Here is a 25,329-nt window from a genome sequence, read left to right on the forward strand (position 1 = left end):
CCGCCGTCGCGTCGGCCCGGCGCCGCCCTCGGCAACAGGTGGCCGACGCTGGCGCCGGCTGGTGGTGACCCGGAGAACTAGAGCACTGGTGGTCAGTAAAACTGTGGTGAGGCAATTGTAATGTTACCGGTGATTCAGGATAAAATTGCTTCATAAGTTAAAACTTCACACAGGGCGCCTGTCATGTGCCTGGCGCACATGTCTCATGTGAGCGCCGATCAGCTGACCAGCGAACTCCACCGAGCGCTGACGAGCTCCACCGTGCGTTGTCGGATCGTATCGACAGTGTCGAAACGGAGCGATCAGCGAACTGCGGTCAGCCGCTCAAGGTGGTTTCCAACAGGTTATCTCAGCAGTGGGTGGCTGTCTCCTCATTCGACTAAGTACTTGCTTTAGGTATGGAGGGCGGGTAGGTATAACAGATTTCCCCGGTGAGGTGCGGTGTCTTGGAAACTTCCCGTACCACACCAGAGCCACTCCGGGTTCCCAGTTAAGCCGACAAACTTTGTTGGGTGGAAGCTCAGCTCTGCCTCCAGAATCAGATGTCGTCGTATCGACACAACTCGTCTGGGCTCAGACCGGATGAGGGAGACGGCACCCTGAGCCCGACAATCACGGTCAGCCCGGAGTGGCAGTATTCAGAGCCCGCAGTGCCACCGTTAAACCGTTCACCCGGTCCCAGACTCAGACACGGCCGTGTAACTCAGACACACGGCCGCGCCCACCGCCGCTCCGCCCTGTGAGCCGTGCTGTCGTGGACGGACCGCGAGTTCCAGACCCCCGGGACGGAGTTTACCGAGCCGTCTGGCCGTCCACAGCCCGCCATCGATCTGTGCCGACCGTCCCGACCTTGCACCGTGACGGGCCGCGGCTGACTGACCGGCGGGGGGCTGCACTCGCACGGAACAGTGGAGTGAGCCAGACGCCACTACAACGGCAGCCAGCGGCAGGTCTGCACTGCAGCATACCAGTCGTACGGCATCCCCAGATGCCGCCGGCAGACCCGTCAGCCCAGAAATCCCCAAAATTTGTCACTGGTCTGCCTGCGGTCCGCCGGCAGTGTCCCGTCGCCAGGCCTCAGTACCCCACACAGCAGCGGCGACTCACAGCATCGATCCGTCGTCCGCCGAGCCGCCGCCGGGCCCCGTGAGAGAAACAACGGTTAGCAGTCGTGTTATTTACACATAAGAATATCATGATACAGACATCGCCGGTCAAATAAAGATCACGGGCAGCGGCGCCAGGCGAAACGAACAGAACGTGGGGCCGTAGCTGACGCGGCGCCACAGCGCAGCTCACTAGACACATTGGTTTTCGACGGTTCGAAGTTACAAAGCCGGAAACACACATATACGATTTGTCTATCTGAAGAGCGCGATTCCCACAAGATGCCGAAATAATCGTTTCGATGTACCGTTTACATAGGCCGGATCGATAACACATCACCAGTGTCGTACACATCCGTTTGATACCGCGCGCCGGGTAATATCACGAACTCAGAGACACGGCGCACACATATGACCCCGCTCCCTCCCTGTGACCTCACAAACGGCGCAGTACCGTGGGCCGCTCCGTTCCCCGGGGGTGTGTGGACACTGAACCAGTCGCGAGCGGTGCGTACCGGAGGCGGAGGGCAGCCGGTCAGCGGGGCAGGGGACGGGCCGCGGCACCAGACCACCCCGTGAGATGCGGTGGAAAATCCACACCGAGCGAGGCCACCGCGACACCGCGGGGCTCGGAAAATCCAGTGGGCCTCTCCGCGCCGCGGACTGGCTTCCCTCCGTGGGACTTCCCCGTGTATTTTTCAGCGGTCACCGCGCACCCATCACATCTCGCCCACCCGGGTCACCTCAGGTGGACCACCCCACAACAATCAGTGACACGACCGCCCTCAGCGCCGGCCCCAACAAAACATAACGCCAGCCGGCAGAGCGCAGCGCAACACATACCAACGACCAGGCACGGCACGGCACTCGAAGCACCGCGAAGCGACGACAGGGTGTGACTACTTCCCTCTCCCGACTCTCTCTGCTCCCGGTGGGCGGCCCTCTCTCTCCGACAGCGCGGAGACATCGGCCAGGCTGCTCTTCCAGCGGCGACAATCACAGATTAACGGCGCGCCAGACGGTTCGGCTCGGACGCGCGCTCACTACACAACGGTCAGAGGTGACAGAACTGACAGAAAGATACGATAAAACAAACGTGATTTTACAAGACAAACTATCACTGAAAATATATCTCTAGCAAGACGATAAACCCAAGAACCATTATGAACAAAATAGCTAGATCCTCTGTGATTTCCCAAACCGCGTACACCGTCGTTCGGTCGATTTCTGCACCTCTGTTCAGATCAGCTGTGTTCCGCAGCCTCGCCCACTCAGTGCGCGCAGGAAGCGGGCCGCCCGGACATCGCGCGTCGGCATAATACGTCTAGCGGCTATCGACAGTTAAATAGCGAGGAGCGGCCCGCGCGCCGGGCCCGGGACGGCGCCTAGCGGCACTCCCACACTTTGACCGTCTGGTCGACGCTGCCCGTCACCACGTACGGCGCGTTCGGGTGCATGTCTGAAACACAGCGGGCAGACGCACCCGGTTAGATGACGTCGAGGGTGGATTAGATAGGCTGGACTACTGACAGGTCATCGACGACAGAGGGATATAGCGGGATATGAAGGTAGTCAAATGTCACAGTCGAGTCCAGTAATGACCAACAACAGAGCCCTGTTCGGGCAGCGCATCCTATTGCAAAATTTTGCACCACGCATGCGCAGTTGGGGTCTGTCGGGTGCCAAGCTCCGCCGTTCGGCGTATGACGTCACACGTGTGACGTAGGCTCGCGCAAAATCTTTCAGTTTTGCGCAAGAAGAAAATAGTAGCTGCAGGAGGCGAAAGTGGCGCGGATTAAAGTTTACCCTCATATATTTCTTATTGTAAGTGGTTAGTATGGTGTTGTTTTGGTATCATTATCTTTCTTTTCAGTGGCACATTGCTATTAACCACATTTGAACGCATTTTACTTAGTAACTGAACGAAACACACCAGTCCATCCGCGCCACGGTTCGCCGCGTGTCGCGTGGCCCTCGGCCTTGCGAACCGGCGGAGAGGGGGCGGAGCATGGGCGGAGCCAGGCGGCTGACATCATCGCATGTGTGACTTCACACTCAGCAAAATATTTTGCGCGGACCCGAACAGGGCTCAGGATTTCACCAACGTCATTTCATTGACTTGATTGTTACCGCTGAAATAGTAGCACTATGTGTCGTTTTCATTCCAGTTTTCATTCCATGCACTTTGAAACATTTGTCCGCGTTAACCCGCGCCCGGCTGGGGGTCCTGGATTTCCACGCCCTGCTGGGGGGGGGGGGGTGTTTGAACACCCCCCCTTCTAACTCGGCTCCTGGGCCACGTAGCGATACGCGGAAGGCGGCGTTCGAAAGAGCGTCAAAAATAATGACGAAATCACTTTGGTCACTTTTTTGGTCAGGTCAAAGGTCAGGTCACCAGAGGTCATTGAAGGCAAAATTTCGCCGATTTCCAGGTCGAATGTCGACAATTTCCAAGAAGCCAGCGCATAACTCGGGAACCAATAGAGCTACAGCGCCGCGGAAAAGCGCATTCGATAGCTCTATTAACGCTCTTTCTGAGCAATTCTCTCAGATTTCACCTAACGTCAACGGTTTTGCCTGCAGGGGGCAAAAACTGCAAAAATAGCCGATTTTTCCAGAAACAGTTTTTCTGCAATAACTTTTGACCCAAGCCTTGTACGAGCTTACTTTTACCGGCATCGTATTCCTCTCGTCAAGACGCATCGAATGAACTATAATTTGACCTTGAAAGGTCAACTTGAAAATTTGACCTCAGGTCAAGGTCATGACCTGACCGAAAAGGGTCATGTTGAATATCAGTCGATCCGTATCGTTGAGCTGAACACATCTAAGGCGTTTTCATCGCTCTAGCATGCCTCTATCAAAAGTTATTTGCGAAAAACTGTTAGATACCATTCGTGACCTAAGATGACCTCAGGGCATATACAGGGGTCACGGACACCCTTTTCATGTTCAGTGTGTCTAAACCACTTGTAATTCAGTGTTTGGGAGTGTTTATAATGTCTTTCGTCCAAAAGCGCCGCATTTCAATTTTCTCCCATTGACTTATAATGGGGAGGTCGCAAAATTGACCTGACCTTAGGTCATCGATATCAAAAATCTGAGATATACATTTTGTATATGCTATTGCTCTTAGCAATCGCTGAAAGTTTCAAAGCGATCGGTCACTCGGTGTAGCTATGACAGACATTGAAACTTTTTATGAGGTGAGGTCACAACGCGCCCCCAGCAGGGCGCGGGTTAAAATCCCATTTGAACTTTCTAAAGGTCGCACGTCGCTTGCCCATTGCGAAGCTATTCTTAGACGCAAACTTAATGCCTCAACAAAAGGCCATCAAAAATGAATGGGCAAAAGGGCACGGCATCCTGAATTAACGATCGTGATAAATGACGGCACGTTGATATCTATTGTCCGATACAGTCACCTATTTGGGTGCACCGGCAATCCATTATTCACCGCCTTCAACACCCACACCACAATGACTCCGATCAAGTACATCCCTATCGCGGTGATGGTCATCTCGCGACAAACCCTCTGCCACGGCACCAGCGTGCAGACTCAAACTCAGCTCCAACTCTGACTCCGACTCCGACTCGGAACACCCACCTATGGAGCTGCAGAAGTGCGGGTGCGCCTCCAGCGTACGGTGGCACCGTTTGTTCTTGATGCTCCAGATGCGGACGGTCTTGTCATCGGAGGCCGAGAGCAGGTACTGTCCGCCCGGGTGGAACACCAGGCCGCGCACCCAGTTATCGTGGCCGATCAGAGTGATCAGACACTGGCCCGTGCCGACGTCCCAGATCTGGCGCAGAGAGATAGACAGACAGGCTCAGTGGAAAGCGGACAGACTCAGTAGACAGTACCAGATCAGTGTCAGCAGACAGTGCTCGTGGCGACGTTCCAGATCTGACACACAAACAAACACAATAACATGTATAGGTGTATCCAATCATGGACATTCCACATGGGCGACATCACATCACATGGCGTGAACAGGCATTCGCCCGCCGACATTCCAAACCGCCCATCTCCCACCAGTCCACCTTCCCTCCCGCCTCTGCACCTCCCTACCATCCCACCCCCGCGCCGTCGCGCCGCCGCCTACCTTGATGGTCTTGTCGCGGGATCCGGAGGCCAGGAAGGGACCCTGATGCGCAGAGTGCTTGTTGTCGCCGCCGGCCGCCTCCGTGATCTGAGGGACCGCTGAGGCCGGCGCCCAGGCCAGGCACTCGACCACGTGCTCGTGCTCACGGAGCTCCATCTGAAAAGGGAGGGGCACAGGTCAGGTCAGACTGTCAAGTCACAGGCCAAGTCACCACAGAAATGCCGCCCGAGGGAAATGTCACGTCAGGGATCACAGGTGACCATATGCCTAAGTCATAGGTTATAGACTCGGTGTGCGTAGCCCAAACAGACCGAGCCCGTAACAGCAAAGTTTATATCTTTATGCTTGCTCATTGTTGGCTCCAGCTAGTGTGTTAAAATCCAAAACAGAGTGATGTGATCTCGTCCCCGTAACGTTGGTCAGGGGACGTGAGCGGCCAGTAGCGCTGTCCCAGGTCGCAGCTCCGCTCCGCTCTGATACCGCTCCAGTCCCCAATACTGCTCTCCGCGGGCCGGCGGGCGGCCGGGCGGGCGGCTCACACGGGCCGGCAGCCGGGACAAATTAGTCCGGTCCCGCGGGCCGTGTCGATTACGTGCTGACGGCTGGTCCACCGGGACAGCCCCCGCCAGCCGCCCGCCGGCGGGCCGGAATAATGGCACCGACGGCCGCTCATCAGCATATCGCGGCGCGCTCGTTACGGACCGGCCCCGTCCGCTGGCCTCAGCCAGCCGACAGTGGGGCGACGCACAGCCGGGCCGTTTATAATACGCAGGAATGGAGCATACGGCGCATAGTGATACATAGACGGTAATGAAGCTACCACTATCAGCTACGACACATACCTCATAACATAGTTATAACGCCACACAGACAAAGGTTATCATATCACAAACAGCTGTAGTAGCGTAGATGATGCAGGCCGGACGTGGGTCAGTGCCACAGTAGAGGACGAAAGCACATGTGATAATACGACTGTGGGAGGGCGTATTAACCTTGTGGGAAGTGTTGGTGCTGACGAGTGTTGCAGACCTCACAGTCGGGATGAAATGTTTCAACATACCAGCACAGAGCGGCCGGCCAGCCACTGGTGCCACTATCGATCGGCCGGACAGTCAACGGCGTCTGTCCGTCCCGCTCGCCCCGCCCGGCGCGGCTCCTACCTCACACTCTGGGGCGTTGAACACCCAGAGGCGACTCCTTACACTCCTTGGTGTTGATTACCCTGAAGCGACGCCTACCTTACACTGCTTGGTGTTGAGTCGCGACTCCTACCTTACAATCTTAGGTGTTGAGCACCAAGACGCGGCGTCTCCTACCTCACACCCATTGGTGTTGAGCACCCAGAGGGGACTCCTACCTTACACTCCTTGGTGTTGAGCACACAGAGGTGACTCCTACCTTACACTCCTTGGTGTCGAGCACCCAGAGGGGACTCCTACCTTACACTCCTTGGTGTTGAGCACCCAGACGCGCACGGTCTGGTCGTTGGAGCACGAGGCCATCAGCTGTCCGTCCGGGTGCACCCGCACCATCCGCACCCACTCCCGGTGGCCGGTGAACGTGCGCACACAGTACCTGAGGAAGGGGAAGTAGGGGTGAGAACTGAACGCACCATCCGCGCTCACTCCCGGTGGCCGGTGAACGTGCGCACACAGTACCTGACAAGGGGAGGCCAGAATTAGCTACACCGAGTACCAGACGAAGAGATGCGTAATTTTTGCTAGGGAAACGTGTGTCATGAGTAAAACAGCAAAGAAACGTATAACGAGCAAAATATTTCGTATGATATTGCTGAAACATAAAAACTGGCACCTGAGTAGAGGTGAAAACCACTGTTTTCAGCGCAGTTCACGGGCTGCCCTGACCTCTACCCATACGATACGTCTGAGGTTATAACTCGCAGCAGGCGGAGCTCCCTGCTCCGTGAAACCGTGCCTCACGAGCCCATTTATAAGGCCACGAAAGGCCACCAGGCCATTGAAGGTCACAACGGCCGTCCGTGGAAATCGCCAGACGCTAAAGGCCTGGCTACACTACGCGTTTTCTGCGTGCGTTTTTTTTTTGCGGGTTTGCGTTTTTTTTGCGTAGTATCGTTCTAGAAAAACAGGTGTGGCATAACTTTTACATTACTTATATACAAAAGTTAATATAACTCTTATAGGGTAACTAAAATTTAACACAAAAAACGGGATATCGCTTTTTCTAGGACGATAGGTATTACACAAAACACGCAAAACCGCAAAAAACGCACGCAGAAAAAGAATAGTGCAGCCAGGCCTTAACACGTAATGGTTCACCGTCCATGGTCAGAGCCCAACCGTCAACAATCCACCGTCCAACGGAAAACCATCCACTGTCTACCATCCACAATCCACGGCCACTTTGTCTGACTGTAATTAATTATCCATCTCTAAACCGGAACACCACCTACTTATCCACCGTAAAGCGGTGAACACCGCGTCAATCCACCTCAGACGGCAGAGTGGGCCGCTCGGAGCACCCTCTCTCTGTGTCAGATTCCACTCTTTACATTGAGAGGGGTCTGTGCTGCCCAAACCTCCATCGCTCTGTGCCCGACGCCCCTCAATACATACGGCACAACCGGCAGGCTGCAGCCGGCGCATTGATGGTGAAGCCTCGCTAATAAGGCAGAGCCTCAGGACTATAGAGGCTTACAAAGCTAGCGTAGCGTGCCTTGTAAGAGCAGCTAACGCTTTGATCACCTCTGTTTACATGGCGCATATTCTCTGAACAAGATCGGGAAACCAATCTCGATTGTTCTCGAATAGCCTGAAGAACCTAAAACGGCAGCAAACAATGGGACAGAAAGCAGAACATTGGCCGCCTCCCCGGAGACAGGGTTCAATTAGGTGAGTAAACAGGCTCAAAGGAAACAGACCACAGAGACCGGCAGCGGACAGACATTGATACTTATTGATTGCAGACGGGACGGCAAACATCCAGTAACAAACCTGGCCCGGATAAAGCCACTCACCCAATAACCCACTGAGCCCAGGGAAAAACACACGGCCAGCACCCTACTGAGAGCCCGCGATGACTGCAGTCACCCAGAACCCAGAGACCCCAAGGTGACTGCACTGCACTCATGCTGCACTTACCCGGTGGCCACCTCCCACATTTTGATGGCCTTGTCGCGTGACGAACTGAGGATAAAGTCCCCCGCCGGGGTGAACGTCACACTGGAGACGTTGTGGTCGTGGCCGTGCATTGTCTTCAGGCACTCGTAGTGGCCAGAGAAGCTCCACAGCTTGATGGACATGTCGGCACTACACGACACTGAAAAAAACGGGGTCAAAAGGTCACGACCGGGTCATAGGTCACAGGTCACTGTGAGTTTAGGTTATACGGCTAGACACTAAGCCGACTGCATCTGTAGCAAGGCGATGAGGTGCCTGAGTTACGCAATAATGCATTGCAGCAATATCCGACTTATGAGTGTCATTTGGAAGAACGAGAAATCTTGAAGCGGAGCCGCGCTCGGTGCCTCTCAAATTTCCGGTGTGACCGAAATACTCGGAGCGGCGCCATGAGTACAGACTGCTCCGCTGCAACTTCAACTTAGTGTCACTTTCTGGGAACCCAAGTCTGTTCATTTGGGCCGCCCCCGCCGGCGCGATCGGCGAATTAAGCCGGACGGCTCCAATCGGCCCGCAGCAGGAGCCATCAGCGCCGGGAACGGGCGGCCATCAGTGGAGCCGCACCTGGCGGCCCGGAGCCGGCCGGCCGGCCGACCCCGGCTGAACTGATTGAGGAACCGCCGCCCCAGCGCACACGCCGCCAGAAAAGGCTGATTAATGGTCCAACTGTGCGCTGCAATTTATATGGGGCCGGCCGGCCGGCCGGGCAGGGTCCGGGCGGGGTCCGAGCGGAGTCTGGGGGCTGGCCAGGGTTTCCGGGCGGGGCCGCGCGGACTCCGGGCGGCGGCCGGTCGGGAGTCACGAGTTATCGCCGGCCGTTGAGGAGCGATGGTCGGCCCTCCGGACATCGACCGCGGTCATCACCAAGTCGACGCCGGTCAACGGGGGCCGGCCGGCCTCTCCGACCGCGGCACAACTCGCAGACTCCGACAGCGGCGCTCTCCGACCCCCGCCAGGCAGGAGCGGCGCGGCGCCACTTAGACAGGCCTGCCACCGCCCCGAGAGCAATTCAGTGCTCCGGATTAGAAGCACTTAAGGACAAAAAGAAAATAAATTACCCGAGGCAAAAGTCTGGTCCCAGGGTGCTGAACTACAAATGCGTTCCTTTTTGTGAAAGACAAAGTTTCCCCGGCAGTTCTCTAATTGCATAAGGCGTTCAGGTTCCGAGCTCTGATGGAGCAGGCTGTCACACTGCCCGGAGTCGCAGTCAGCGGGGGGGTGGTCCGTCTACCAACTACTGTCAGTGGTGTGGTCTGTACTGGTCAGCGGGGTATGGTCCTTTACTGACTGCTGTCAGTGATGTGGTCTGTACTGGTCAGCGGGGTATGGTCCTTTACTGACTGCTATCACTGGTGTGGCCTGTACTGGTCAGCGGGGGAGGTCCGTTTATCGACTGGCTGTCAGTGGTGTGGTCTGTACTGGTCAGCGGGGGGTGGTCCGTCTACCAACTGCTGTCAGTGATGTGGTCTGTACTGGTCAGCAGGGGACGGTCCCGTATATCGGGTCTGGTCGGCAATGGTCCGTTAATCCGCTGCTGTCAGTGGTATGGACTGCACCAGAGTGGCCCGTGATGACGCCCGGGGCCGCGCCGACCGGCCGGCTAACTCACCGGTGGCTCACTCCGAATGTCGGCGGAAAATTTACACTGATGCATATCACTCCCCGCGGAGCCACCGGGCCGGTCCAGTCCGCTGAGCTGTCCGGCCTGAGCTATGGCGCCGGGCCGCCGCGCTCCCAGCCGGCCGCAGACCAGACGGCACACACGTGTCGGGATGCAAAGTGCCGCCATCGGCACCGACATCGCCCCGTTCATCAGATAAAGCGGCACCTTCCGACGTAACGTCGGGTGAAGGCATGCCACCGCATAACGCATGCCCATCTAATTTACTCTAAATTCTGCATCGCGCTGGTTGCTCTGCATTCAAATCTTGGAGCAAAAATAGCCTTTTAGCCTGTCACAGAAGCACTTTGTGAAAATACATTTTCAGCAGTGGGTTCTTTAGACTTCCACAATATCCTCTGGCGCTGCTGAGCTCGGCTGTATCTATCCCTGACGGTCCGTAGGAGCCCCGGGCAGCTCAGGGTATCCGCTACTTACCGAGGAAGCTACCCGTGTGGTCAAAGGCCAGGTCCTGGACGCTGTCCGTGTGACCCTTCAGCGTGCGCTCGTAGTCGCCCGTCTCAAAGTCCCAGACCTTGATGGTAGCGTCCTCACTGGCAGACACCACCAGACTGTAGAGCGGGTGGAGCAGCACCTGGGGACGGGCAGAAACACGGACTCTTCAGTCTACAGCATCGTCAGGGGGCGCACACACACACACATGCCATCTCAGCTCAGAGCTCTGTTATGAGCTGAGATGGACTATCCCCCTCAGAGCGGAGCATGCTACTCAAAGCTCTGCTCTGAGCTCAGCCAACAGCTCTGCTCAGCTCTCGGTCCCCAGAGGACACTGTGCGACAAAGGTAAGTCTATACAGCAGCGATATTGAAGCCTATAGCGCCGTGAGCCACCTCAGTACCCGCCGGGCCTCAGTAAAAACTTCAAAGGGAGTCGGGGAGAGCCGGGGCGCAAATGCAGTTTTCGACATTGAAAGAGCTCGCTGTGTACTCTGGGCGCCGTTCGAAATTGGCCGTAATTGTCGCCCGCACGGGGAGGGACGCGACGCCGAGCCGAATTTCCCGTGGGTGACCGGGCTGTAAACAGAATTCAGCTCGGCGCGGCCCTCTGAGAGTTCGGTCCCGACTGAAGGCGACACTGGGTGAGCGCGGCTGCCACTCCCAGTGACGGCCGGAGCCGGAAGGGGGAGGCGGGGGAGGTGGGAGAGGCGGGGGGAAGGCGGTGTCGGCGGGACGGACACTGGTCAGCGGCGACACCGTGCGTGTGAGGCGGTCAGTGACACGACACGCTGCGTGCGTGACACACGACACAATAAAAAACCTTGACAATGTAACATGAACCCATCAGTGACACTGACACGAACCAATTAAACACTGACACGGAGTGATCAGTGGGACTGATACCGACAGATAAGTGACATCTACTAACACAGAACTATCAGTGCGACTGACACGGACCGATCAGACAATGGCACGGACCAATAGACACTGGCACAGACCAGCCACGTGCAAAGCCACCAGTGACACTGACACGGGCATTTTAGTAACACTGACACGGACCGATCCGCTTCATTCGCAAATAGCGTGAGTAATGGGCGACCGCGTGAATATGAGGCGCGTAGCAGCGGTGGTTTCACTCTTTGTTAAGGGAAAATTCCCACACATCCGTCTCAGCGAAGTTAATGAAGCTCAACGCAGCAATCTACCCCGTATAGAAGAAATTAGCAATGCTCTTTTATTAAGCATAAGTTATGGGCTCGTTCCAGCAATGCAATGTTGTTGCCATGCTAAGCAGAGTACTTACTCAGGCTTGCATAAAACGCAAGACAGAACTGTGCTCATAGTAATGTCAAAAGTTACGAAAAAGTTGAGCAAGCAGCAAGCTCTGAGACTTACTTTAATGGGTTCTGAAGCTTCAACTAGGAGCAGCATATTCAAAAACAACCGGCAATCACATAGCTGTTGGACTCATAATACCACTGCGCTCGCCGAGCTCTAATACAAAATCAACAGTGCACATACCACTTGAAAGAACATACAATCCCCTGGTGCGGTAGATGAAACGTTGTGAAACGAAATCAGCGCAATGCAAGACGACGCTGCCAGCAATAATATTGTGAAATTGAACAGCCGGTGTCTTAGCCAGCGATGTTGATGCTCTTCAGCGCCGCGTACCCGTACGCCAGGTGACTTTTACAAATAGTTAACTGATCGATGAAGGTCATCAAACCGACAGCCATATCTTTGGGAGCGAACAGCATCCATTCAGGCGCTTCTCTGTCAATATATAGCGCAGACAGGGGCACCGGTGCCACTGCCCAAGATGCTCCCGAAGTGGGTATCACACATAGTATCATATGACAAAGTTGCAAGGTGGCCCATTCACAGAGGGTGCCCTCGAAACCAAAGTGAGGTCCATATAACTAGTATAGTTAATTGTTGTGACGTATATTGAGACCGAAAGGAAACACCGTGAGCAGAATGAGTCGTGGTGTGACTGGTATGTATACGGTATACACTACAGGCTTTGTATTACACACAAGGTTGGAGGAGCCTTTCTAGCCATCTTCCGCGAAGGGTTTGCGGTCGCCAGCCGGCAGCTGGGGCGGGGCGGGAGGAGTGGGCCGATGTCCCAGTCATGGGCCGGCCGATCGATCCACCGCGCCCCGTCCCGACTCCGACCCGTCTGTCTGTCACCGTATCGACCACTGCATCGTCGGGCCACGGTCAAATACAGCGGCAGTAACGGACCACGGTCAAATACAGCGGCAGTAGTCGGTCAAATACAGCGGCAGTAGCGGACCACGGTCAAATACAGCGGCAGTAGTCGGTCAAATACAGCGGCAGTAGCGGACCACGGTCAAATACAGCGGCAGTAGTCGGTCAAATGCAGCTACAGTAGCGGGCCACGGTCAAATACAGCGGCAGTAGCGGACCACAGTCAAATACAGCGACAGCCGTCTGGCCACGGCCACATACAGCGGCAGTAGTCGGTCAAATGCGACAGTAACGGGCCACGGTCAAATTCAGCGACAGTAAGGGGCCACGGTCAAATTCAGCGACAGTAGCGGGCCATGGTCAAATGTAGCGACAGTAGCCAGCCACGGTCAAACACAACGACAGTAGCAGGCCACAGTCAAATACAGCAACAGCGGGCCGGTCAAAAACAGCGACAATAGTCGGTCAAATGTAACGACAGTAGCGGGCCACGGTCAAATGTAGCGACAGCAGACTGTCAAATACAACGACAGTAGCGGACCACAGTCAAATACAGCAACAGTGGCGGGCCACGGTCAAATGTAGCGACAACAGTGGCCACGGTCAAATGCAGCTACAGTGGGGGTCGGTCAAATACAGCAGCATTACGGGCCGGTCAAATACAGCGACACACGAACCGTAGAACACGCGTAAGACAATGGGAGACTGTTCAGTGCTGACATTCACAAGTCTCCGTGTGGTCAGTCAGTGGAGATTTTTTTTAATTTTTTTTTTAATTGTTAGAACACTATATACACGGCAGTGGTACGAAGCGTTTTCGGCACCCGCTACGCGGGACAGCCTTGACCGCACGCTTCCTGTCACGCACCCCAGGTGGCATCGCATTGGTGCGCACGCTGGGGCTATCCCGATTTCTCGGGCCCGGCAGGTCAGAGGGCTGCTCCGGGACATGAAGCGAGGCCGTGCCCTCGGGACATGTCACCGGACCGAAGGATCAAGCCCGTGTACCTGCGGCCGGGGGCGCTGGCTGGCACAGCGTTAAAGGAAATAGTTCACTTTTAACATGGGGTTTTGAACTGGAATAGCAGTTTCGTAGCTTGAGCTGAGACTAGCACAAATCAGGAGCTTTTACGGCTCAATGATCACCCTAGACGAAGATATTCCATTTCTCGTTCCGAAAAGAGTGCCTTGCAGAGGAATGTGTGCCTTGCACAGGAATGCAGCCACGTCATCGTCAGCCAATCAGCATGCTGCTTACAGCCAATGCAGTATGCGTAGGTTTGAACTACGCGATATGATTGGTCAACGCGTAATAAGCTTCCGCGTCAAACATTATTTTACGTAGAATATAGTTCGTCCTATAATAAAATATAGAAAAAAATGTTTTTACAAAAAGGTTTTATTTTATTTCATGATCATTTTGAGCATAAAAAATCATAAATCAATAGCAAAATACTAATTTCAGGAAAGTGAACTGTTTCCTTTAATCCCCACGACCGAGCGAACACTCCCCAGTTACTGCCATCTCCTGGGTAGGAGCCGGCCGAGGAAAACGCTGCCAGAGGTCAGCTTTGATCCAAGGACCTCCCACACCAATCGTGAACGCACTTGCCAACTGCGCCACAAGGGTGGTCAGTCAGTGGAGATAGGGTCAGGTCGCCAAACCAAGGAGAGTGCCGAAAAGGTCAGATTCAGCAGGCCGGTTCCGAGGTGGTCGCACTCACGCAATACGATTAGAATATTGGTCAATCCTGCTAGCGGTCAGACTCTGAGCAACTGGCCACAGGCAGATCCCCACATTCAAGATCGTAGATGCTATGAAGCTCATCCGATCTTCCCGTTCCATGAGCGATGTTAGTGTTGTAGTATGAATAAATACCGTTTGACTCGTGGAAAACACACCGTGCAAGCCCAACCCACATTCTGCGGCAGTTGCACGTCAAAATAGTCCGCAACCCCCCGGCCTTTGGCGTCCAGCGTCGCTCGCCGAGCACCTCTGCTCCATTTCAAATAACGGTATAGCGACGCCTTTGAGAGCCGATGTGATGTAGATTGCGGAGTAAGCGGCGGCAAGATGTAACGAGGTGTCATTGGGAAGGACAGAGGGTGCGCGACTCGATCCTGTACCGTCCTCTGCCACTCTCATCACGCGCGGAGATCATAGGATGATGTGCAATTCGTAAAACTGAATGACTTTGAATTCGATCACGACGTCACCGGGAACACAGTGATCGCCGTTAGTTTTACAAGCATAAAGCAAATGTCATCACTGACGAAGACTTCCTAGCATTTGCTTATTTAACCATCACTAGAATTAAGCAAATGAACAATGCAATTCGTACAAGCGCCGTACAGTAAAGTGAAGATGATGGAAATGTAAGAAACTGCTCCTTTGAACCGAGCTCCAGGGCGGTCGCGGCAGCCCGTCTCGTGCTCTGATCTGGAGGGATTCGGGCCGCGCCCGGAGAGCGTCATTGATCTCCCTATACTACGCCGTCGGTGCGGCTCTTTACTCATTAACACCGGCAGGATAAGGGGCTGGACGAGCGGCCGCCGCCGGCACCCATCAGCCCACCGAGCCGGACCCTGAGGCGGCCGAAACTGGGAGGACAGACCCGAGACGGCGGCCGTCCGTCTATGGAGCACTCAGTCGGCGGTGAGCGAGAGCCGACTGCGGTACAGCATCCTGCACCAATCCGACATCATCATTTTAACAGGTTTACTGCCATATTTAAGCACAGTTTAAGCAAATTAATCGGTGAATCCAGCCTAAACCGTTAAATGTTCATTAAATGACGGATGAAACCGGCAGATGTAACCGATAAATCAATGCAGAAAGCCGCGATACTTACACTTAGCATCGAAGGAAAATAAATTAAGCCCACAGGCATATGTCGTGCATTTCGTGAGAGGACAAAACAGAAAAATGGCTGATTATTAAGATGTTATCAATCAGAGTACCTACTTTAGTGATGGGCGCACGGTGGCCGGTGAGCGAGTACCGCTCGGGCGGCCGCAGTACTTACTTTAGTGATGGGCGCGCGGTGTCCGGTGAGCGAGTACCTCTCGGGCGGCCGCGGGATCCACTCGGCAGGGGATCGTTTCTCTCGTGTCGGCGCACCGGACAGGTACTCTCGCTCACAGTCGGCCAGCTTCGCCTCCAGCTCCATGTTCTGGCACACAGACACACACACAGAGGTGATGAGGGGGGCTGACTGGCCCCATGTCCTAGGGGCTGACACTGGCACAGCTACACTGCCCCACATGGGAGCGATAAAATCACGATTTAAAAACAAACTGCAAGGTCGTCGGACTAATCAGGTAATTTTCAATACTAGGCAAGGCAATACTCAGGCAATACTAGTGTCAGTGCCATTCAACTGTGATTTTAACTGACATTTTATGGAATGATAATGACAGATGTCCACAGCAGCTAGCAGGAAGAGGACCACCCTAACTGATTAGCCCCTTTGGAACTGTTACCCTTTTCTGGAGGCGAAGCACAGCAGTCCACTTTTTCTCCAGGATGCCATTGTATTTCTTTTCCACTTCACCAGGCATGTCTGTCTCCCTTTTGAATGCCTCCAGTGAGTCAGTGTAGCCATTGCTGCTCAAGTAATCAGCAATGGCCTTGTTTCTGAAAGCAATGACATGGTATGAAGTATGAAAATAAATAGGCAACAAATAGGCATGTGCTGACTGAAGAAGTTGTTTTGCAGAGCAGCAGGAGCCCATTTTTTCGGAACAAAAGCCTAATTTCATTTAACCTTATTTACAATTGCTAATACAATGCTTACTACACAATATGCAAAACTTCCAGGAAATAAAGAGATACATTTTGACTGGCTGTAAGAACATCTTTATTGCAGCAATGTAACAAACTAACAAATGATTACTGATTGACAAAACATGCCTACTTTCCTTTAGGGGGAGGGGGAGGATTTACAATGCAAGTAAGTCAGTCAATAATATCAAACAGTTTCTATTAGATGTACATATGTACTTACAATTCCTCTCTTTGCCTCTGGGAGAGAACCATTTTCATTTTCAGGAGTTCACTGGTTCATGCTGTAAAAAAAGTTGTATCAAACAGCTGTGGGAGTAAGTAACATGAGAAAACCTTGGCAAAAATCTTGCTTATCTATCATATCTTAGTTTTCTACTTCATCTATATGAAATTAAATATAGACATACAAGAACAAGCAGTAGCATGCAGATGTCTTTATTGAAGAACTCTTAGGTTAAAAAGTAAACTATAAATCATAATTGCCTACTATCTATATTACTATTTGAGGAGGGCGTAGTTTCTGTCTATTACGAAGGTCGCGACATGGTGCTACGTAGCGCGGGTTACAGATCACACCGTTGCACCTACCGCGCTGAAATTTGCGCAAGTTTTAGAACAAGGATGGACAACGTGCCTTTGAGCGGTCTCGGCTCGATCGGATCGATAGCGAGCGCGTGGCGCGTGCCCAAAAAGTGCAAATTCGCGTCATAGACTTTACATGTATAAATCGGCTGGCAAAAACGGGCGAAAATGGCTAAATTTGCCCGACACGGGTCCGTTCCCCGTGCAATATCTCGGTAGCCGTGCGCCCGATCGGCACGGGGAAAACAGCATCGTGTAGAGAATCGAACGGGCAATCGAATAGTGTGCGGTGCAGGGGTGGCACGCGCCACGTGCAAGTGTGAGGGCAATTTCATTTCAAAAAGTGCCATTTTAAACGGATTTTGGATTTTATTTTATTTTCCCGTGACCATCAGACTGAGAGAGTTGAAACAACGTCAATTGCCAAGAGAAATGTACCGCCTCTCATGGAAAAATTGTGGACAGCTAATTGATCAAAAACAATGTGGAAAAATCGCTGAATTAAAATGGTATTTGTCCATAATGTGCCACTAAAAAGATACACGGGATTTGCTGCTTAACCTGATACGCTTGACAATTGAAAATGCTATCATTAGAAAGAGCATTCAATTCTCTCCAAGATCCAATCATCACGTTTGCATGACAAGCAACAGTATTCTTAAAAATATAAATGTTTTAAACCTCTGCAAAACGATTTTTAGCGAAAACTAGAGGTACAGGTTTACGCGATAACTGTATGTTTTGATTTATGTTATGTTACGGGTGCATTAGTTTTGGGTGATTGACTTGTATTTTTAGCTATATTATTTGGGTAGATTTGGGTAGCTGTTTTTAAAACTGTAAGGGATGGTGATAGTTGCGGGGTATTCAAGTGTTTTGTATGTTGGGCCCTTTTTGAACTCAACCCTACCCCTACCCTATCCTACCCTACCCTACCCTACCCTACTACCCTACCCTACCCTACCCTACCCTACCCTACCCTACTACCCTACCCTACCCTACCCTACCCTACCCTACTACCCTACCCTACCCTACGCTCCCCTACTACCCTAACCTACCCTACTACCCTAACCTACCCTACTACCCTAACCTACCCTACTACCCTAACCTACCCTACTACCCTAACCTACCCTAATACCCTACCTAACTCTACCCTACCCTACCCTACCCTACCCTACCCTACCTTACCCCTACACTACCCTACCCTACCCTACCATACCCTACCCTTACCCTACCCTACCCCTACACTACCCTACCCTACCCTACCCTACCCTACCCTACCATACCCTACCCTACCATACCCTACCCTACCCTACACTACCCCTACACTACCCTAACCTACCCTACCCTACCCTACCCTACCCTAACCCTACACTACCCTACCCTACCCTACCCCTACCCTACCCTTACACTACCCTACCCTACCCTACCCTAACCCTACACTACCCTACCCTACCCTACCCTACCCTTACACTACCCTTACACTACCCTACCCTACCCTACCCTACCCTACCCTACCCTACCCTACCCTTACCCTACCCTACCCTATCCTACCCTACCCTACCCCTACACTACCCTACCCTACCCTACCATACCCTACCCTACCCCTACCCCTACACAACCCTACCCTACCCTAGGCCTACCCTACCCTACCCTACCCTACCCTACCCTTCCCTACCCTTCCCTACCCTACCCTACCCTACACTACCACCGACAGTCCAAGTTTAAGCTAAATCCGCCCAGAAACGGCTGAGATATTGCAAAAACTAATAAGTTGTATTTACTGGCGAATCCCCTTGGCGAGCAGTGCCTTGTGTCGGCCTTCGTTGTCAAAGGTCAACGACCTCCCGGCTCTGATGCTTTTGACTCAGTGAACAACTGAGCCTAAAGCACGTGCCCTCTGCTCGGCGCCGGTCGCGGCCCCACCACGTGCACACCGCTGAACCCACACCCTCAAAAATTTAATACGACAAATGAATGCACGGGCTCGACTTTGCATGAAAATTTCACCCCCGTAGCCCTTACCGTTTCCGAGCAATAGCCTGTTTTTGCCGATTCTAATGCTAACCCTATGGCGCACATGAGCACGCGCCACGGGCGCACCCCCGGCCGCATCGTGCCCAAAATTTAATACGACCTGTTTTATTACGTGACCCACGACTGGTAAAAATTTCACCCTCCTGCGTCAATCGACGGCGCCTTAATAAGCCTTTTAGGGAGTAACCCCGACGGCGTGGGCGGCGGACTTTTTAGGATTTATAATAGTAGACTAGAGGTACAGGTTTACTCGATAACTGTATGTTTTGATTTATGTTATGTTACGGGTGCATTAGTTTGGGTGATTGACTTGTATTTTTAGCTGTATTATTTGGGTAGATTTGGGTAGTTGTTTTTAATTGAACTGTAAAGTATGATGGTGATGCATGCGAGTTGTTCGAGCCCTTTGTAAGTTAGGATGTTCCTCAATTCAACCCTACCCTACCCTACCCTACCCTACCCTACCCTACCCTACCCCTTCCCCTACACTACCCTAACCTACCCTACCTATCCTACCCTAACCTACCCTACACAACCCTACCCTACCCTACACTACCCTACCCCTACACTACCCTACCCTACCCCTACACTACCCTACCCTACCCTACCCTACCCTACCCTACAATCCCCTACCCTACCCTACCCTACAATCCCTACCCTGCCCTACCCTACACTTACACTACCCTACCCTACCCTACCCTACCCTACCCTACCCTTACACTACCCTACCCTACCCTACCCCTACCCTACCCCTACCCTACCCTACCCTACCCTACCCTACCCTATCCTACCCTACCCTACACAACCCTACCCTACCCTACCCTACCCCTAACCTACGCTGCCCCTACCCTACCCTACCCTACCCTACACTACCCTACCCTACCCCTACACTACCCTACCCTACCCTACCCTACCCCTACACTACCCTACCCTACCCTACCCTACCCCCTACCCTACCCTACCCTACTCTACCCTACCCTACCCTACAATCCCCTACCCTACCCTACCCTACCCTACAATCCCCTACCCTACCCTACCCTGCCCTACCCTACCCTACCCTACCCTACCCTACCCTATACACTGCCACCGACAATCCAAGTTTCAGCCAAATCGGCCCAGAAACGGCTGATATATTGCAAAAACAAATTTATCGTATTTACTGGCGAATCCCTTGGCGAGGGGTGCCCGGCGCCGGTATTCGTTGTCAAAGGTCAATGACCTTCCGGCTCTGATTATTTCCAGTCAGTTTTTAAGCGAACACCTGAGCCTAAAGCACGTGCCCTCTGCTCGGCGCCGGTCGCGGCCCCATCACGTGCAGACCGCTGAACCCACCCCCTCAAGAATTTAATACGACAAATGAGTGCACGCGATCGACTTACAGCGAAAATTTCACCCCCGTAGCACTTACCGTTTCCGAGCAATAGCCTGTTTTTGCCGATTCTAATGCTAACCCTATGGCGCACATGAGCACGCGCCACGGGCGCACCCTCGGCCGCATCGTGCCCAAAATTTGATACGACCTGTTTTTTTACGTGACCCACGACTGGTAAAAATTTCACCGTCCTGCGTCAATCGACGGCGCCGCAATAAGCCTTTTTGGGAGTAACCCCGACGGCGGCGGCGTGGGCGGCGGCGGACTTTTTAAGATTTATAATAGTAGACTAGAGGTACAGGTTTACGCGATAACTGTATGTTTTGATATGTATGATTAACGGATGCATTAGTTTGGGTGTAGAAACTTGCATTTTTATTGGTATGATTTTTGTAGAAGTGGGTAACTGCTTTTAATTGAACTGTAAAGTATGATGGTGATGCATGCGAGTTCTTCGAGCCCTTTGTAAGTTAAGATGTTACTGAACGCAACCCTACCCTACCCTACCCTACCCTACCCTACCCTACCCTACCCCTACACTACCCTACCCTACCCTACCCTACCCTACCATACCCTACCCTACCCTACCCTACCCTACCCTACCCCTACACTACACTACCCTACCCTACCTTACCAGTTACCACTACCCTACCCTACCCTACCTACCCTACCCTACCCTACCTACCCTACCCTACCCTACCCTACCCTACTCCTACCCTACCCTACCCCACCCTACCTTACCCTACCCTTACCCTACCCTACCCTACTCCTACCCTACCCTACCCTACCCTACCCTACCATACCCTACCCTACCCTACCTTTACACTACCCTACCCTACCCTACCCTACCCTACCCTTACACTACCCTACCCTACCATACCCTACCCTTACACTACCCTACCCTACCCTATACCTACCCTACTCCTACCCTACCCTACTCCTGCCCTACCCTACTCCTACACTAACCTACCCTAACCTACCCTACCATACCCTACCCTACCCTACCCTACCCTACCCTTACACTACCCTACCCTACCTTACCCTACCCTACCCTACCCTACCCTACCCTACCTAACTCTACCCTACCTAACTCTACCCTACCCTACCCTATACCCTACCCTACAATCCCCTACAATCCCCTACCCTACCCTACCCTACCCTACAATCCCCTACCCAACCCTACCCTACAATCCCCTACCCTACCCTACCCTACACTACACTACCACCGACAGTCCAAGTTTCAGCTAAATCGGCCCAGAAACGGTTGAGATATTGCAAAAACAAATTAATTGTTTTTACTGGCGAATCCCCTTGGCGAGCGGTGCCTTGTGTCGGCCTTCGTTGGCTCTGATGCTTTTCACTCAGTTTTCTAAGCGAACAACTGAGCCTAAAGCACGTGCCTTCTGCTCGGCACCGGTCGCGGCCCCACCACGTGCACACCGCTGAACCCACACCGTCGAAAATTTAATACGACAAATGAGTGCACGCGCTCGACTTGGCATGAAAATTTCACCCCCGTAGCCCTCACCGTTTCCGAGCAATAGCCTGTTTAATAAGTGTTTATGCCGATTCTAATGCTAACCCTATGGCGCACATGAGCACGCGCCACGGGCGCACCCCCGGCCGCATCGTGCCCAAAATTTAATACGACCTGTTGAATTACGTGACCCACGAGTGGCAAAAATTTCACCCTCCTGCGTCCATCGACAGCGCCGCAATAAGCCTTTTTGGGAGTAACCCCGACGGCGGCGGCGTGGGCGGCGGCGGACTTTTTAAGATTTATAATAGTAGATTATCTACGCCTTTCATTTGTCTTAAAACTACGCACCTCAATTATAAAGCACATTTGACAGATTTTGAAGTAAAAAGCATGCTTATCAGACACGGGCACCTCGATGCGATGGATATTCTTTCCAAACCAAATCATTTAGCCATCAAAAAGCAATCGACCGAAATGGATAGATAACCAAACCGACACAAGAACAACCAAACATCCGTCAATCGAAAATACCCCTTTTCGCGTTGCGGAGCACGCGGGTCACCCTAGTAGTACCTATATATATACTGTTATACTGATTGAAAATAAAAATGAATTGTAATTCCAGAAGTATCAAAAATGTGTAGAGAAGACCCATAACATAAATGTTCATTGTTTAAGAAAGATTCAGTATGAAAGTCAAAATGTCAATTTATAGCAGTTTAAATTGTTTTCACTATTGACATGCACGAGCATACACTTCCTAATCATAATTGTAATGGAGCAGTTTGACAGTTGGGCAAACTAGACTTTTGGAATCAAAATATGGAGGCATCAATAATTTGATTCTGGTGGGAGGAGCCATGACCAAATATGGGCATGGAATCAATTTTTTGATTCATTTTGGTACGCTTTTGACTTCAAATGAATCGTTACGGTTGAAAAAAGGCCCATGACGGTGAGATTTTTCTTTTAAAAGGTAGAAAAATGTGGTAGGTTTCCAAAAAGTGTTACCTCAAAGCTAAGAAATTGTCCCTTTGGCCTTGTGAGTGGAAAAAAGGCAGAGCCACTGTCCATCACGTAAAAGCTGTTTTGAGGAAATCACACTGTATGTTATTTTTGTATCATGAATCACATACTAACCAATCAGTATTTGTGTGAAATGGCAAAATGAAATTTTTAAACCCCTAATTATCATTGTTGTATTGCTTTTATATTATTTGTATGGTTTTTACCTGTTGCTTCAGTTTTTGTATTCTTGACATTTATAAATTGTGAATTGTTATCAAATGTAGTGAAGGTAAAGTACAACAATGCTATAGGTATCAGTTGTGGTGCTGAGGATACCACTAAATGAGAATAATAGCAAGATAAATGCTGTATTCTTGCAAGTCATTGTTGCCTATCTGTTAACATTGCCTGTGAATCAAAATAATGATTAGCCAGCTGATGGGGAATCAATATTATGATTATCTGTTTAAAGTGAATCAATTCCTTGATTGCCTTTCACTACCTATAGAATTCAAATTGTTATGATAGGAGCAATATTATTTTGCTTAGGAGATAGTTCAAGCATTTCTGTTCAAGATCAGGCATGCTCCTTCTTGAAACACTCTCTTATTTATATGTGATTGGTAAGTTAGAAATGGTCTGCATTTATGCCCAAAAGGAATCAATCTTTTGATGCCTCCATATTTTGATTCCAAAGGTCTAGTTTGCCCAACTGAGTTGTTTCTGGCCACAGCACAGAAGTTATAGGAAGATATGCTGGATGAACTGATTTATCCATTATGCAGGAAAGCTCAAACACTTTCTCTATGCTACAACTTACAATTGTGTAGAGCTGTGGCAAGTACCAGAGGATGGACAGAGAACGAGAAGGTGGGATCAGGATGTGAGGTTAAATAGGTTAAATAGGACACTTCCTGCCAAGATGGCTTTTCACACTGCTGAGATAAGAGAAGCTTTGTTGATTAATTAACTAAACAAGACAAGGATACAGAAGGAAATGCAGGTGGTCAGTGTTATGAAGAACGTTAAAAGAAAAGAGTCCTTTCCCAATCCTCCCAATCCAAATCTATCTTTAAGCAGTGCCACCGTGCTACCATCTGACAGTACAGTTAAAGTGGAGATTGAGATATTGGAGAACAGGGCAAATGTATTGTTAATTGTTTGTGAAGGGTAAACCTGATGGTGTACCCAATGGGTGGAAGGGCGGACCCGAATGAGGTTTGCCATTTGTGTACCCGTGATAATCTTGAGTTTGTGAGAAAATCGTGTGATTTATACTTTATTCAATTTTGATCACAACTGGTGCAAGGGCGACTGGTCTGTCACCAACTTGCAATAAATGAAAACATTCATCCGAGTTCCCAGTTTCACCAAATTGAAATTAAAATGATGCAGATGGGCCGTGGGAAGTCACCAACAAAACCTGGTACAATAATACCTTAAGTTGAAGTAGGTAATTCAGACAATGAGACTACAGTGTAAAAAAATATCAACTTACAAATAACTTGCCAACCACACAAATTGAAATCAAAATAACCCAAACTCCCCGTACACACTACGCCCTTTAGATTGATACGCTGGATACGCTTACCAAATTTTGTAAACAAATATCTGATGCGCCACGACTGTCGCAAATATTGACCTTTGTATAGTGATGTTCCAAAAATGTCTTTGTACTCATAACTTTACTTGTACTTTTCAACGAATTTTCGTAAATAAGAGTGAATCCACCTTCGCATGAGTCTATTGTGTATTTTTTTGCTAGGTCAAGAGTTATGCTATGCTATTTTGTTGACTTGAGTTGTTTGAAGTGCTTTTCTAAATCTAAGCACTTATTCTATTTTATCCAAAACTAAGAGTAGTATGTTCACTCACGTCAAATGAGTGATTCCATCTCTATATACTAAGGGACGGGGCCAGGGGGGTACGCTCCGGCTGTTTAGCATTACGAAAAGTGGTGACAGACGTTTGTGGAGGATTGTCGACGAACTCTTGTTCCGCGAGCAGCACTCACGCGCTAGCGGAAAATCCACCAATCAGCGCTCGGCAGTGCTCGACGCTGATTGGCCCGACGCTCGTGACGAAATTGCGGGGGACCGCAGTTATTCTCTATGGACCCCAATAGGCTTTTGGATTTCGGAGGGGTTTCTTTAAGATTATATGCTGTTTCGAGCTGTTTTCGAGTTGAAATATATTTCTTATGACTGTTAGCTATATAATGGCACCATAAAATCATGATTTTAATTAATATTACCGATGTAATATCGGCCGAAAAGTCATGCTGTCTTGGCACAGACTGCCCTGCGGCTGATGTGGGGGCTCTAGTGCCAGCGTATGGTAATAATGGGCTGACGAAGG

The 25,329-nt window shown here is 51.4% G+C and overlaps 1 protein-coding gene across 7 annotated transcripts; it reads right to left on the reverse strand.

The window, feature by feature from the left end:
- Positions 1-1,160: 1,160 nt before the first annotated feature.
- Positions 1,161-24,943, reverse strand: LOC122365403 (lissencephaly-1 homolog). 7 transcript variants are annotated; one of them, XM_043336580.1, is made up of 10 exons: positions 24,847-24,943; positions 16,713-16,773; positions 16,189-16,342; positions 15,732-15,878; positions 10,469-10,625; positions 8,332-8,509; positions 6,652-6,787; positions 5,213-5,368; positions 4,714-4,909; positions 1,161-2,565 (listed from the first exon to the last, which is right to left on the reverse strand). In XM_043336580.1, exons 2-10 carry the CDS (start codon positions 16,748-16,750, stop codon positions 2,492-2,494), a joined length of 1,236 nt encoding a protein of 411 aa, XP_043192515.1. In that variant the 5' UTR covers positions 16,751-16,773; positions 24,847-24,943; the 3' UTR covers positions 1,161-2,491. The 7 variants fall into 7 exon arrangements, with proteins under 7 accessions (XP_043192515.1, XP_043192513.1, XP_043192514.1 ...); XM_043336578.1 differs by lacking the exon at positions 24,847-24,943 and adding an exon at positions 24,563-24,616; XM_043336579.1 differs by lacking the exon at positions 24,847-24,943 and adding an exon at positions 24,470-24,566.
- Positions 24,944-25,329: the final 386 nt, after the last annotated feature.

The sequence above is a fragment of the Amphibalanus amphitrite genome, unplaced genomic scaffold (genome assembly GCF_019059575.1).
Source record: "Amphibalanus amphitrite isolate SeventyFive unplaced genomic scaffold, NRLGWU_Aamphi_draft 000738F_arrow, whole genome shotgun sequence".
In the NCBI taxonomy this organism is placed as follows: Eukaryota; Metazoa; Arthropoda; class Thecostraca; order Balanomorpha; family Balanidae; genus Amphibalanus; species Amphibalanus amphitrite.